At 49.5% G+C, this 15,484-nt stretch overlaps 6 protein-coding genes across 6 annotated transcripts; 4 read left to right on the top strand and 2 right to left on the bottom strand.

Moving 5' to 3' along the window:
- Positions 1–219: 219 nt before the first annotated feature.
- DEU56DRAFT_287908 (uncharacterized protein) lies at positions 220–2,307 on the top strand. Its single transcript, XM_041345490.1, has 2 exons — positions 220–456; positions 513–2,307. Exons 1-2 carry the CDS (start codon positions 306–308, stop codon positions 2,117–2,119), a joined length of 1,758 nt encoding a protein of 585 aa, XP_041209571.1. The 5' UTR covers positions 220–305; the 3' UTR covers positions 2,120–2,307.
- A 3,794-nt stretch (positions 2,308–6,101) lies between these two features.
- On the top strand, positions 6,102–6,882 carry DEU56DRAFT_735037 (uncharacterized protein; the record flags this gene model as incomplete). Its single annotated transcript, XM_041348424.1, has 3 exons — positions 6,102–6,485; positions 6,552–6,674; positions 6,724–6,882. 3 exons carry the CDS (start codon positions 6,102–6,104, stop codon positions 6,880–6,882), a joined length of 666 nt encoding a protein of 221 aa, XP_041209572.1.
- Positions 6,883–7,386: 504 nt separating this feature from the next.
- On the top strand, positions 7,387–9,590 carry DEU56DRAFT_797943 (uncharacterized protein). The gene is made up of 3 exons (XM_041352967.1): positions 7,387–7,849; positions 7,914–8,097; positions 8,159–9,590. The coding sequence occupies exons 1-3, from the start codon at positions 7,587–7,589 to the stop codon at positions 9,479–9,481; spliced, it is 1,770 nt and encodes a 589-aa protein (XP_041209573.1). The 5' UTR covers positions 7,387–7,586; the 3' UTR covers positions 9,482–9,590.
- On the top strand, positions 9,591–10,603 carry DEU56DRAFT_797944 (uncharacterized protein). The gene has a single exon (XM_041352968.1). It carries the CDS (start codon positions 9,665–9,667, stop codon positions 10,349–10,351), a length of 687 nt encoding a protein of 228 aa, XP_041209574.1. The 5' UTR covers positions 9,591–9,664; the 3' UTR covers positions 10,352–10,603.
- A 431-nt stretch (positions 10,604–11,034) lies between these two features.
- On the bottom strand, positions 11,035–12,139 carry DEU56DRAFT_941633 (Chloroperoxidase; the record flags this gene model as incomplete). The annotated part of the gene is made up of 3 exons (XM_041358930.1): positions 11,035–11,603; positions 11,659–11,862; positions 11,917–12,139. The coding sequence occupies 3 exons, from the start codon at positions 12,137–12,139 to the stop codon at positions 11,104–11,106; spliced, it is 927 nt and encodes a 308-aa protein (XP_041209575.1). The 3' UTR covers positions 11,035–11,103.
- Positions 12,140–13,626: 1,487 nt separating this feature from the next.
- Positions 13,627–15,261, bottom strand: DEU56DRAFT_287985 (Chloroperoxidase). Its single transcript, XM_041345491.1, has 5 exons — positions 14,834–15,261; positions 14,556–14,759; positions 14,292–14,505; positions 13,964–14,241; positions 13,627–13,902 (listed from the first exon to the last, which is right to left on the bottom strand). The coding sequence occupies exons 1-4, from the start codon at positions 15,054–15,056 to the stop codon at positions 14,049–14,051; spliced, it is 834 nt and encodes a 277-aa protein (XP_041209576.1). The 5' UTR covers positions 15,057–15,261; the 3' UTR covers positions 13,627–13,902; positions 13,964–14,048.
- Between the last annotated feature and the right edge of the window lie 223 nt (positions 15,262–15,484).

The following is a 15,484-nucleotide window of genomic DNA, read 5'->3' on the forward strand; positions in this document are numbered from 1 at the left end:
TATATATAGTCAATCAATATCAACAGGACAGCAATATTGGCTATCGAACTCTGATCTTTTGGGCCCCTTATCTATCCTCGTCGGCATCTCTGGCCCTTCCTCTGCTTTTGGCTCCATGAACATAGTACTATAGCACCTCACCGGTCGTGCACGCTACGTTCCAGAGCAACTAATTAACCACGCAGGTGAGGGACTTTCTCACTGACTCGTGTTCACGTCGAGGCAATGCAAGTCCCCGTTAAAACTTCACGTTGACACATCAACTGCATGCATCAGATCCACTCTCCCAGCAACCACCATTTTTGATGCCTGCCGCATCACCCCGCTCGAGGGTTAGCACGGATTTAAAAACAGACACGATGGCGAAGACACAAAAAGGGTTCTTTTCGAGCCTCTTTTCCCGCTCATTCAAGGGGTCTGCTAAATCTGCGGTACAACGACCCAGTGCAGCAGAGGGTGAGCACATGACGTATATCTTACATGAGGTAGAGATATTGATTTGCACCACTTAGCACTCTCGCATACTCCAAAGGAGCCACTGGCTCCTGTGCACAATCTATCGCGGCAACGATCCGCTCCACAGGACTTGACGCCGCATCTTCGTCACAACGAAGTTAGCGTTATTCCTGACATCCCTCGATTCAAGTCAATCAAAGATAATCTGCATGAACTTGGGCTCACGACTCCTGTTGTCCTTACGCAACCTCAAGTCGCGGGCAGTGAAACAGTGCTGTCTCAGTTAGACAGGACATCTCCTCGGGCGGACATGTTCTTCCAACGCTCGCTATCGCGGAAGACGAGCCGCACCTCTTCTCAGTCAAGGCCTGGGTCGTCTCGAGGGAATGCACTCGTGGCATCAGATCACGCTATTAATATTGAACTACCAGTCCTGGATATCACCTCTGCCGACATACAGTTTGCATCACCTCCCTCAGCAACAAGTTGTCTGAGCAGCGGTCAGGCTAGTCAGGTGGCTCTGGCGGACAAGATTGCGATTCCCTCGTCTACGGCTCCTGATACAGTCCCGTCATCCGTCCAGAATCACAGTAACCCTTCCAATAGAGAGCCACCTGTCCCATCGTCCCCATCAGTAGCAAGTCGCCCTTCGTCTTCACACTCAAAACACAGTCGCATTACTTCCTCTACTCCTTCAGGAAGGCCTCGGACGGCGCCCGGCGGCTCTCAGGCTAGCGAGCTGAGCGGGCGTACTTCTGTTGTCTCCATGCGCCCTCAGCGTCATGTTATCGGAGAGCCAATTTCCTTGTTTCCGGTAAACGAGGGATTCTTTGGTCGTCCCAAATTACCCCCTCCACTCAAGGTCATTCCGAAGAAAGTCAAAAAGCACCAACGAACACAAACCGTAGCTGCCTCACCAACAACCACGGCTCATGAACGCCCTCTTACGCGAGCCTTATCCACACGCTCCCATACAACACATCATCGGCGAGCGCCGGCGAACGAGCCGATGGGATTGTTCCCTATACCCAACAGTTTGACTTCCTCCGGCAGATCTGTGACCCTCACTCGGAATCCATCCGTTCTCTCACCTGGCAGCAGATCTGCGGGCCCCGGTCTACCTTCGCTCCCGTCAGAAAGAGGACCAGAACTACCGTCGCCGTCACCCACTCGCGCACAAGCGCAAGCGCAAGCGCCCAATGAGCGCTCTTTATCACGAATCAACACGCAAACGTCAGTCACTTCACATCAGACCCAGATATCCACTACCTCAGCCTCTGAGTCACCCCCCGCGAAATGGACGTGGACTCCTCCCCAAAGTTGGTCGGGCCCTTCCTCGGCTGTTTCCTCAGCTGAAAGCGGGGATCACAATAGCAAGAAGGCGGCGATCTCTACGATGGTTCGCTTACGTAGACCAAAGAGTTCATCTCGGTCGGTCTCCTCGGTACCCAAGAATATCTACTCACACCCAAACACGTCATCCCCGACCCTCTCCCCGTCCGCCACAACAAAACTTGGCAAGGGGCCTGTGCCTCCCATAGCACAAGATAAGAGAGTCAGCCCCGGTGTAATCGTCAAAATGCAGGGACACGAAGGTGACTGGGAGGAAGCCGCGGTCCAGGATGTCATTCCTCGCCTGAGGGAAATGAAGAGTTCAAATTAGGAGAATACTCTGGGTCGAAGCAAGATCGAATAACATTATGCCCCGCATGATAGGTATGCCAAGATGATCAACATTGTATTAATACTGCCATGTTCCATACCCCCCGCATTGATTACTTAGTTTACACTTTGTTTTTACCATCGACGCACACCGATATGATGAAGAGACGACTAGAGACGACCGAACGTATTTTTTTCTCCATGAAATGATATTGACATGATAAAAAAAAACAAAGTTCTGGCTGTTCGCTGATTGCAAATTCGGAGGCAGATCTCACTTTACCACTGCACCGCCTTGTACACTTTGGGATATACATGCTTTCAGTAGCTAGGTTGACCTGCTGTCCGCAACATACACCCCCGGTTCTCTCTTCGAGACGGGCAGCAAAGCGGTGCGTACAGGGTGACAGGCGTTCAGGAACAACTCTATCGCACTTGCACAGTGTGTTCGGTGGCGCTACTGGCAAGACGATGTCTCCAAAGACCGCGTACCGTAAGCGATATGCATCTGGGGGTCCAGACTTTATTGATGCTGACATAAATATTGTACATAGTCAATCATTGTCCTCAGAAGGGGCTGTGGACGTCTCGGTGAATCTCTTGACATCGGGAGTCATGCATCGCGAAAATGACAGCTGTACTCCACAGTTAAGGTGAGCCACTTCCGCAGTCCTTACCTGAGTTGGGAGTCAATTTCTTGCTGTGCGGACAGCACGATTATTAATAATAATCTGGGAAAGGCCGAGAGGGCACATGCATGTGATTGTGATTGCTGGAGATCTGCAAACATGAAAATTTCCATGCACTATATGATCTGCTTGGTGCTTGTCAGAGGCTGTCAAGTTACAAATGACATTATTGTAACGCAGCAACGAACATTTTCATTCAACCGAGCTAACATAGGCTAGCATTGAGAGCCGAACCCTGACGTGCCGCGGAGGTTTTGAATGAGTGTTTGTCCATTGACCTTCGGCTACCACGAAGCCATGATTCTGATTCATAGGATAATAGGTATCGATGGGTCCGCAAGATTAACGCGATCAGGACGTATCGTTGAACAATTGTTTACCTGCTAGATGTCACCTAAAATTAACCAAGGGAAGTGATGACGCTCTTTCACTGGAGACGGGGCCATTAAATTCAATGGGGAATGAGCATGCTTCGAAAGGATAATGGAGATTGGACCGTCACAGCTGCGTGGCGGCGCTTGAAGCTGGCCTGGACCCTGGAGGTAAATGTTACTGCGGAGTACGCTGTGTTAAAATTGCAACTTACGTAACAGTTGTCGGGACCCACGTACACGACCTTGTTGAACCGTCAGAGACCCCGAACTATCAGGCTCGTACCCACCGCAACTGGAGAGGTTCGAGGGCGGTCTACGAATAATTTTAGTGTTCTGCCTTGATAGATCACATGACTAAGACTATTCAAACCCAGCATAACCTTATCCCTCAACCTCTCCAGCAGCGGCTGGCACAAAACGTTTGTAAACAAACGTCAGCCACCTCGATAGTGTCAAACGGAGTCTGAAAATGTATTAAATTGTATAGGGTATATGTATATTATTGCGGTATATTGAAATCAGCGTTACTAGTAGTATGGCATCCAGTGCACCGATAGACGATGTCCTCGACAACCTTCAGCTCGTTGGAATCTCAGTGTCACACTTTCTGCTGGAGCTGCTTGCCAACAAGAAATATATCTAACTTTAAGCTGCCACAGGCATGCCCTCTTGCCGAACTGCTTGTGCAGCTTTTCCCGGATGAGAGGATGACTAGGGGTTTCGGGGCGTGATTCTGCCAACGTGACCAAGAAGGAAATTTATGTTGTATTAAAGTATTATATCTACGTTTACCCAGTGTGCCGCATCCCTGCCGCAGTGGCTGACGTTTGTTTACAAACGTTTTGTGCCAGCCGCTGCTGGAGAGGTTGAGGGATAAGGTTATGCTGGGTTTGAATAGTTTGCATAGTCATGTGATATCTATTGGTCCCGCGTCTGTCTATTTTGCATAACACTAATTATTCGTAGACCGCCCTCGAACCTCTCCAGTTGCGGTGGGTACGAGCCTGCCGAACTATCATCTTGGACCACATATTCTTGATAACCACCATTTCGCGCTTTTCGCTGTCGGATGTCCTAGAATTATGGGCTAGTCACAGCTTGTATTATGATGCGCTAGAGTCCACTCGTGATTACTTTTCAACACGAGAAACGTCCAGTGCAACCAAGCACACTCTAACGTGACCCACACGGTCCGAGGAAAGACTGAACCTCGTGTTTTGACCATCTGCAAACCATTTTCAAGCATATGTCCTATGGTTCTCAGGGTCTCCTGTTTGCATGTGCGTATTAACCTGTCGTATGTGTATGTGTACATCCTGAATTCTGTAATAGGAAGTCATTGTACTCCTTGGTGCTGATGTATCTGAGCTCTCCAGACTACCGTGGCTCACTACTCGACTGAGTACTGAGGTCTCCTAGAGTTATACAATCCTATCACGCCAGTGCTATCCTACTCAAGAGGGTCTACAGATTAACACATCCCAAACCCGTTGTTCAACCACGTTACCCCCCCTGCCTGCAGGGGGCAGTGACTAGTGAAGCAATACGCTCATTTGCTTTGGCCCTCCTATCACCTCTCTCTATTGTTGGGCTGAGCCTACCAATGTACATCTTCCATGGCTCATGTGGGTCCTGGGTTCTTCATCCCTTTCATCGGGTTTTCGCAGAGGGAACGCGTATTCTCGTCGGCACTGAAAAACCACAGCCCCCGGACGCCATGTACTCTTTGGGTATCATTCCGTATCCGTCTTTTCTTCTGCCGCCACACTCTGAATCAACTACGTGTGCTGTTTTGGGATGTGTGGGCTGCACTGCATCCTAGAGCATTTTGCCGATTTCCTCGAAGCTCATCTATTTCGTAACGTCTCGTGGTTCTGTCAAAGCGCTTACTGTGGCGGTGGCTAATATTTAAATCACAATCACGGACTGCTTTGCTTTCCCATCTTGCCTTCACATTACATTCCTTCCACTCTCATGATTTCCCCTAACTCGTTGTGAGCGACCACAGACTGTATTTCTAACAACCTGCTCAGAGCGCCATATCGATGTATAGCTTCCCCCCCTATAGTGATGAAGAGGGAAACTTCACTAATTTCGGTGGCGCACATGATTATCCTCACGATTTTCCATCGAACGCGTATCCACATGACCATTGGATGAACCAAGTACAACAACCATCCCAACAACAAGAATCCGGGATTCATGGCGTGGGGGACGCGGTCGGTCAAATGTTTAACCCCAACGAAGATCAAGTGCGTTTTACTCTTCGGAATTTCTTCTTCTTCAACATCCAACTCTCCTAACCCAGACTTCATCCATCACGGACTTCGAACGAGCTGGACTCGTTGACGACTACACGTATGCTCCCCAGCCTCATCATGCGCCCCAAATGTATACCCCGCCCGCAGGTGGCGTACCGCCGAATGTACAAGTGAGTCACCGGCTGGAAGCGATGAGTGATAGTTGATCATGATTCATGATTCCTAGTATTCACAGCATGATTTTAATCAGCTGCCGTTCCACGAGTACTTCTACCAGACCCCATTCGATACCGCCATGTCGGGTCCTGCAGCACAGGAGCCCATCAGGAACAGGCATGAAATCCCGCCTCTCTCAGAGCCCCCGTCTCACTTGACCATGACGTTGCCCGCTCCGCCTACGGAGCTCCCAAGCCCGATGACGTCAAGTTACCGAAGCAGTCCACGGTACAGCCCGGCGGCGACATCGCATATGAGCGGTCCCTCGACGATAAGTTCGTTGAATACAAGCGGCGTGACCATGTACAGCCACTCCCCAGCAACGCCCCTAAACAGGGCGTCTCAGAGCCCAGGCTTCCCCGGCCCGGAATCAATGACAGGAACGGGCTCCCGGCAATCCCCAATCTCTCCATCGCAAAAGCGGCCCTTGGAATCTTCAGCAGATGATTCGCTGGTGTGTATTTTTACAACTTTTTGCGGGGGGTCTCATTGACAGTATCGTGCAGCATGAACGGCGGGTTATACCGCGCCACGCCGTGGCAACTAATGTCCACTCTGTGCCGTCTGGAGGGACTAGTACAGCTGTCCCGCTGTTCTCAGCAAGTGTTCCTGGCCGAGGTCCGACGGTCCCCCAGCAGCCCTACAATGTCGGGACCACTAACGCGTTTCATTTCACCACTGGAAATGGAATGCCAGTCGTTTTCAACCTCGCGGAGGGAACCGGTGTCCCTTTGCAGCAGTTGTTGAACCGGCAGACGATCCACCTCCAGGCACGCGATGAACGTATTGCGGACATGCCCGGGGATACAATCTCCATTCGCATTGAGGTAAAGGGTCCGTTTTGTTGAAGTATTTGCCAAGTGTTGCTTACGTTTGTTGGTGGGATCTGTCAGTGGCCTGGATACCCATCATTTACGAAGCAAATAGCTTCAAAGGACTGGAAGAAAACAAGGTCACCAAACACGCGGGAGAGGTTGGCGGTAAAAGTTGCAGGCGCCATCAATACTTTCTTGCAGGTCAGCCTATCAGAAGCACCGTATTTGAAGCGTACTCACCCCTAAACAGAACAATGCGGACGTTCCATGCGATCCCCCGAATTCGAGATGGCGTATCGGTCCCAATGGCATTCGCACCGAGCATCTTGTCCTGGTGTCACTGCACCGCATGTCACAGGGAAGTTGGCAGCCCAAACTGTGTCTCCTTCATGACAACGCACAACAGTGAATCCCCCCTTCGTTTGACATGTATGCCGTTTTATTTGTCCGGCTATCTTTGATTGACACATGAACTCGCAGCTGTCAGCAAGCATTTTTAAGCTTGCCCTAGCATCCTGTTCATAATGGGCATCGAACATTTCATCAAGCATATCATCATCAAACACAGTACATAACCCCATCTTTTCTTTCTCAATCACGCAGCTGGTCTTCATAGTGGTGTATCATTTTAAAGGATCCAGCGATTCATTAGCATTTGCATTCGGGTGCTTACACACTCGACGTTAAGTCTTTTCTCTTTCAATTAGTGATATGGAAATTGCATGGTTTTGTCATATACATATACCCCGAAAGGCTCTTTTTGTTCCATAGATCTATATACCGGTCAGTTACTAGTATTGTACATACAAATAGTAGTTTAAATGACATCTGAATGTTTGTGTGCTCGTTGAGTGCGGGATACGGGAAGTTTACTTCCAGGATGCTTATCGCGGGGTAGGAAAGTGTGGGAAGAAAAGTATATTTAACAGAATGAACAGAGCTCCGATTGCACTCCGATCTTCGATAAGCACTTGATAACGTTTTCCTTCTTCTCGGATCAACAAATTAATGGAACGATGAACTCAAGTTCGGGCCTGCAGGTTGCAACATAACTCGGATCATCACTGTTCTCGCTGGCATCTATCTTGACCTTTAAGAGATCACCTCATTGTCATGGCTCAAACACCAGAAGCCCAGTGCGTCGGCGTACGATTTCCAAAACTCACATTTACCCTGGATCAAGCGATACAGTTTGGACCACGCGTCGGTAGGTTGTGCTTGACACGACCGTCTGATAGTCCATACAACCATGTCATCGATACCCCAACACCCAATTTTCTCATCGGAACATCTCGTGGTGCAGTTCCACACTTCTCAAGAGACCATGTTCATTCAGCGCATGGCATTAGCTGGATTAACGTACCTTTCGAGTCCTTGTGAGTTAACATTTCCTCTGTTATCCCCCCATGATAAATAACGCTTCGGAACCGTGTCTTCAAGCCTCGAGCATACACCTCCAGTACCTACTTATCAAGCGGGACCGCAGCCACTACATAATTTCTTGGGATTCGACATCTCGAAACACATCGTTTCGCTTTCGGTTCGTGATCCTTTGGACGCCCGAGAGATGCCTCCAAATGGAAATTCGCATGTCTCAGCTTTATGCATGCGTGGTGTGAGGAAGGTGAATATTCTTCTATGGAAGTAGAGTCTCCTCTATCAAAACTTTTCATTTTCATTTCTAGGTCACGCCTGCAGACTGGAGATCCTACGTCCTGACAATGCAGCCTGATATCGCATTTGCTCTCAGTGACACACCGTTTACTGCACCCCCGCACTCGCAGAGACGTGTGACTAAAAGCATCGAGCGTAGTGCGACTTGGCTCGCAGATCTGCTGTGTCCTATTGGAAACACAATAGACGACTCACACTCGGAGTTGACTTGTACCCATCCTTTGAATGTCTTCGTACACATGGCTGGTGGTGTCTCGACATCCGCACGGAGAGCCTTTTCGCACAGCCTCACGGAGACTCTTCATGGATTGGAAGCGAACGCCGTGAAACCACTGCGATGTCTAGATGAAGGAGTAGCTGGGTATGCATTTGACCTAGCCGCATTTCATACGAGGCCAGCTCCCCTCTCGGCCAACAACGATACGTGCAGAGGCATTGAATTCGCAGAAAATCCTTTGATTCTACAGAACTCAGCATCGCTGGCTGAAATGCCAACGCCCAATACAGTTAGTACACCCACATCACTCTCGTCCAGCATGATCGAGCCTCTTTCCTTCCTCTCCCTGAACCCAACCCTGGATGAGCTCCTCCGCGCATCATTAGAGCCTTTACCAATCGCAAAGCCACGCCTTGTCACTGATGTTCGATCACCTCATGAAATTCTGCGTTTGATCAGAGATATTGGAGTCGACGTATTCGATGCGGGATGGGTCGTCAAAGCAGCTGATATCGGGGTGGCTCTCGACTTTATTTTTCCAGTGCCCAGTGGACACGATGGCGGTCCAGACCATCGCAAACGCGACATTGGCCACAACCTATACGATGTGAAGTATGCTCATGACTTCGCCAGTTTGACAGATGCCTTCCTCGCTGGCCACAACAGAGCAGCTTCGTCGATAACTCCCGTCTGCCCCTGTATTGCATGCTCTCCAGTTGTCCCCGCGTCTCCTATCCACCATAGCAAAGCTGACGCTCAGTCGCACCAAGCGCATTCAGACGATGATGCGAGCCGGGAACAATTCTTACCTCCTTTCACACGAGCCTACCTACACCACCTCTTACACACCCACGAGATGTCTGCGCACACGCTCCTCGTTGCACATAACGTCGCCGTCCTTGATGCCCTGCTAACTGGTGTGCGAGCAATTCTCTCAGGGCATGCTGATCAAAACGAAGCAGCAGTCGTTTTTGCTCAAGAGGTCACAAGGTTTGAAGAGGTTTATGATGGAGCTATGTCAGTGCTTCATACCGCCCGAGACAACTGGAAGGCCGTGAAGTACGCAAGGGGCAAAGGAAGATTGGCGCGGGAGGCACAGAAGGACAAGGATAAATGATGATCGGTACATCCTATTGAAGTACAATAGGTTTCGGTGCAATAGTAAATCCCTCATGTACATACTCTAATTATCAGGATGCATACATACTCCTACTTTGTATTGTGAGGAAGATGGATGCCGTTGACAGGATGACATAATCAACATGTTCAACCTCCTTGTTCATCTGCATTAACATTCTGGATGAGCGCAAAAGGGTACTTCGCGTTTCCTCCTTCCAGCACATCAAGACCACACCCCGCATTCATACCGCAGCCCCCCACCACCAGAGAGAAATTCGTTGACAACGGTGCACCTGGGAAAGGGGACGAGACGCGAAGCGAGGAACCGCCCAACGATGAAGAGCGTATCAATCGACTTCACAAGGAGCGGGCGCTCATAGAGATGAGCGAAATAGAGTGGGTCCGAGGCGGCGGAGTTCTGCGCGATGCACAAGGGCGTCGTGATAAAGCCCGTACAGAACGCATACGCGCAGAGCTCAAGCTGCAAGAAGAAGAAAAAGCAAAATTGGGCAGATGGAAGGAGTACGACGAGCTGTGGAAAGCGCTGGTCGCGTCAGACGAGGCTCTTTCGTTCACAGATATCCCGTGGCCGCTTCTCACAGCGCCCTCATCCAAAGATACCGATGTTTTCACGTTACCTGCGATTTCAGAGTTTCTGTTCGAGTCTCTTTCTGTCCGGACTAACACGATCACGAAGAAGAGTCGGATCCGCAGCTCGATATTGCGGTGGCATCCTGACAAGAGCTCGTTGGTCGTCAGCAGGGTTGTGGCTGAGGACCTGGATGCTGTGCGAGAAGGTATTCATGCGGTGTTTCACTGCCTCAAGCGTCTACAGGATGACGAAAGAGACAATATTCATACTGTGTAGCAAACGGATGCCTTACTATACCCCGAACGATCGAAACAAGGCTCGCCGTGGTGCACATAAATACATAGGCTGTTCTCCCCCCAGTAAGTAAGTACTACTTGGTACGTAGTAGTCGGTGATGACATTGACTGCGTTCACAATGAGCCAAAGTGAAGCGCGACTGCTACATTCACTTAAAGTCATCGTGTCGCTTCAGACTACTAACCATTGCAGGCTACATATATGTATGTAAGAAGAGAATTTGAATCAACTCCAAATCGATTGGAGCAGGTGCTGCCAGCTGTGTCACGGGTCTTACTTATCATAGCCGGTCACCAGGGCCCTACCTCAGCTCGAGCTCCAAGATACAGCAAAAGGTATAGTAGTACAGTCACACCGTGGCAGCGGACATATATATGCATGACACGCTCAATCACAACCCAGCGGATCTGTACTACTATTAGTACTGGTACTTGTGTCGCGATCTGCCAAATTTCTTCTTGAATGCTTTCCTAATTTGGAATTACCTGCAGTGGTGTAGCCGGAGTCCACGGAGTGTCCACGGGTGTGCAACTTGAAGAAACCCCTCGGGGAGACGTGGAACTGCACTGGTAGGTAATTTCAAAGATGAGTGAAATGACCATGAGATGTATATACTCAAAAGGCAACGAATATATCATATTCATCAGTAAATATAAAATGAGGGAAGACATATGTGTTAAATATGCGTTTGCGATGGTGGCATCAGATGAGTTACCCACGTCATGAGTACTTTAACCAAGACTCGGAGTGGTACCATGAGATTCTGCAGCCTCCCGTGCCACTTGCGCCCAATACTTCTCGTGCACGCCGAATTCAGTTGCCAGTGTAGTCTTGTTAAAGTTTATAATAGTTGTTCCATAAGGTTGGCGGATGCGCGACTCCCAGCCCTCTGGGATCCGCTCGTCAAGAAGAAAGCTGCGCAGGTCATCTACACGTCCTCCAAAGATCGTGACCAAGGTCGAGGCACTGACAGAACGCTTAGAAGTGTGCTTGGAAATGAATAACGTGACATCATACTTTGCGCTACCAAATATCTTGTGGAACAATTTGAGAGAGAAATCTTTGTTTACTGCACGGGATACTGCGCGACGCTTGCCGAGCAACCTGGAAATGTCTTTGGTGGTGATAATATGATTGCCGTTCTTGTCCTTGCCAGTAGCCGTCGCAAGCAGCTCCTCGATGAAAGGTATGTGCTTTATCGATTGGTCCGGTTGAAAAGCAGAGTCGAGGCCTGAAGATAAAGTATTCAACATGACTTACAAGAACAACGGCAGAAAATTGCTCACGTAACAAAGACGCGTCGTGTTCAATACCATTGTGTAGGTCAATTTCCTTTAAATCAAAGGTATCCTTGTTGTAGTCTTTTTTAAGCATACGAGCGAGAAAGTGCAGCGCAAAGGAACAGAAGCTAGGACTAAAGTTGTAGGTTGCCCGTAGATGGTCGTTAAGCTCGACAAACGAGATCCCATGGCCGCTGCGCGAGATGATACCTAGGTTTTGATATCATCACACCAATGAGGTCCATCACTGGTGTTTACACTCACCGTGGTTGGCCATCGCATTGAATGCGGGGCACGAGCAGCGGGAGTCGGTCTCCTGGGGGGGCCTAAACTCGGGCCAGTGCCCTCCATAGCCTGGGTGGCCCTCAGGAGTGACATCACCGATGGGGTGCTTCCTTCTCACAAAGTTGGAGAGCGTGAGGAGCACATCCCAAGACATGATCCCAACATCGAAGGAAAAGTGGGACAGACTGGAGAAGAAGCCCATTTTATTTCCGTGTGGATTGGAATATCTGGTGTTTAGAAGTGGTCAAAGGTGTGGGTGGGGACGGGAAGTGGGGAACAGACACACTTTGCTAAGAAGCCTAAGTATATATAAGAGATCGATATCCAAGCAACATTTGGTGTCAAAAAAACTGACAGTGACTTCGCCTTGATCGGAAGGTTCTGTATCGCGGATCCGCATGTATATTTTGAGCTATATGCCTGGGGAGTCACATCTTCCCCGAGGAGTATACATCGAACGTAAATTTCTCTATGGGAGGCGCGATTAGCAGACCGTGGACGAATTCGAAGGGACTCGAAGCTGAAGGAAGACCGTCTGTCCGCCAGTAGACTACTATGTAACAGGCACCATCAGGCTTCTGGCGGCTGTCGGGCATCTACGTATTCAGAAACGCGATTGTGAAGAAGAAACCCGCAAAGATTACATACGAAGGGGGCGTTTCGATCGTGTTTGAGAAACTTCTTTTCCTGGAACCCGCAGGCACCTGTGCTTGAAGGGGTTGGTGATGGCAGATATCTGAGTCTGCGGTAGCACCCTGACAAGCTAGCTCGCCGGTCATTCACAGCGTCATTGCTGTCAAGCACACAAGGATGAATTAAAATACGCGGGCACGCATACCTTAGTACTATATTAGCCCAAACAAAAAATAAAGCTTGAAGCTTGAGCTTGAAGGCTCACTAGTGCAGCACATGGTGTGCCCTACAGAGATATAGTACCCATTTTGACGCCACGAGTTGAAGGCCACGATCGACAGTCGACGTCAGAGTCTTCTTACATCGTGAAATGACAACTGTTAGTATGTAGGTAAGAGCAGACATGTGAACGCGGATGGTGAATCCAGATAAGTTCCCCACACCACGAGGATCTGAGTGGCGCCGCCGCTTCGCGGCATGAGATCAAACAGGAGTAATACCATTTTCTGCAGCCTCCCATACTTCTTCTTCCCAATCCTTCTCGCGCACGGTCAGTCCATGAGGTTGGCGGATGCGCGATTCCCAGCCCTCTGGGGGACAGGAAGGAAGGCTTCACTAAAAAGCTCAAGTACATATCCGAGGTCCGAACACCGTTTTTGGTTTAACCAGTACTGATAGTGGAAATGTTTCGCCTGGACGATCAGGAAGGGTCGGTATCAAATCCGGAGTCGTAGTTGACCTGTGCCGTTCCAAGATACTTCGGCTCCATGCTTGAGAAGAACAAAGTATGTGCGTTGCCTTGCTTACAGACTCAGTATCGCTCGGCAAGATAATCTCTACTTGTGTAGATACTAATTGATGGATCTGCCATCAAGGCGCGAGAAGGGTAAAACTTGTGAGAGGGCGCGATCCAGAGCACTGGAAACAGAAAGCGAGGTAGTGAATTTACAGGCGTAAGGTGCCACTGACAATGTTGTGGGAGACAAACCAGTGGGCAAGGAAAGGACGAACCGTCGAACATAGAGGGGATGGCGCAGCTCATATAACCGCAAAGAATACATATGAATGGGGTGTTTCGTGTTCGAGGTATTTGTCCATAACCCGGAGGCACTTGCGTTTGTCTGGTGGTGGCGCCTTGACAAGAGCCCGCCGTTGTTAACAGGGTCGTGGCTAAGGGCGTGAATACCATTCGGATCCTCGAGAAGGTATTCGTGCAGTCTCGAGTGTACATATGATAACGAAAGGGAAGGCCTGGACGTGGAGTAATCTCTCTAAAATGAGGAACATGCAACTGCGCTGGTCTTCGATCAGATTCAATGCGATGCGCAATTTCTGTTATCGCACATGAGTAAAACGACCAAGAACATTAATGTACATTCAAAAGGTAACGAACTCATCGGTCATTGAATAAGTGAGCAACGCATGCGATGATGGTAACGCAAGACTTAAGCAGGAGCAGTACCATACTCTGCAGCATCTCATGGGGCTTCTGCCCAATCCCTTTCGCACACACCGAACTCAACTGCCAGTATAGTCTTGTTGAAGGTCGTCAGAGTCATTCCATAAGGGTCGCGGATGCGCGACTCCCAACCCTCTGGAAGTCGCTCCTCGAGAAGAAAGCTGTGGAGGTGATCCACGCGGCCTCCAAAGATTGTGACTAGGGTCGAGGCCCTAAGGAAAGTTCAAAAGTGCACTCAAAAACGGACCAGGCAATAACTTACTTCGTGCTCGAAAAGATCTTTTGTAAAAAACTGAGAGAGAACTCCTTGTTGACCAAACGGGCTTCTGCACGACGCTTGCCGAGCATCCTGGAGAGGTCTTTGGTGGTGATAACATGATTGCCCTTCCTGTCCTTCCCAGTAGCCCCCGCAAGGAGCTCCTCGATTAAGGGTATGTACTTTGTCGATTGGTCCGGTTCAAAAGCGGAGTCAAGGCCTAAAAACAGATTGTTTGACATACAGAAACAAGCGTATCAAATCGCTTACGTAAGAGAGACGCGTCGTGTTCAATAGCATTATGTTGGTCAAGTTCTTCCAAATCAAATGTATCCTCGCTGTAGCTTCTCTTAAGAATGCGAGAGGCAAAGTACAGCAGATATGAGCAGAAGGTAGGACTGAAGTTGTAGGTTGCCCGGATATGGTGGTTAAGCTTGACAAACGAGATCCCACGGCCGCTATGTGAGATGATGCCTGTGCGCCGGGCGTTAATACTGTCAGACCAACCCTGTTGCCAGGGCTTAAGCACCAGGACCAGATTCACTCACCGTGGTTGGCCATCGCATTGAGTGCAGGGCACGAGCAGCGGGAGTCAGTCTCCTTGGGAGGCTTATACTCGGGCCAGTCCCCTTCATAACCTGGGTGACCCTTGGGGGTGACATGACCGATAGGGCGCTTCCTCCTCATGAGGTTGGCGAGCGTCAGGAGGACATCCCAAGATGTGATCACAACATAAAAGAAGAGATGGGACACGCCAGAGATGATGCCCATTTTCCTTCCCTGGTGTCAAGGATAGGTATGTCCAAGGTGATGTTGTGGACGGGAGGAGGAGAATAGACACATTTCATTAAAAAGCTCGAGTATATATACGAGATCTGAGCTCTCAGTTGCACAAGTCTGACAGCTCATCAATACATCATAAAGGGTTGAAAAAGGTGAGAATTCAGCTTGACGATATAGGCATCGTTCGCCAGACAACGGACGAACCTAAAGTGACATTAAAAAAAGACTAGCCTGAAACGCTGAGCGTCGTTCCTTCTATCTCAGTAGGCAAAATTAGCATTGTAATCTTGGGCGTTCGAAGCTGCTTGCGCATGTCCAACCGCGAAGACCACATATGAAGGGGGTGTTTCGTGTTCAGGGATTTTTGGTCGGAACCCAGAGGTACCCATGTTCACTTGCGAGAGGTTTCCGATAGC

This window comes from Suillus clintonianus, assembly GCF_016758775.1.
Source record: "Suillus clintonianus strain FC179 chromosome Unknown DEU56scaffold_27, whole genome shotgun sequence".
Lineage (NCBI taxonomy): Eukaryota > Fungi > Basidiomycota > Agaricomycetes > Boletales > Suillaceae > Suillus > Suillus clintonianus.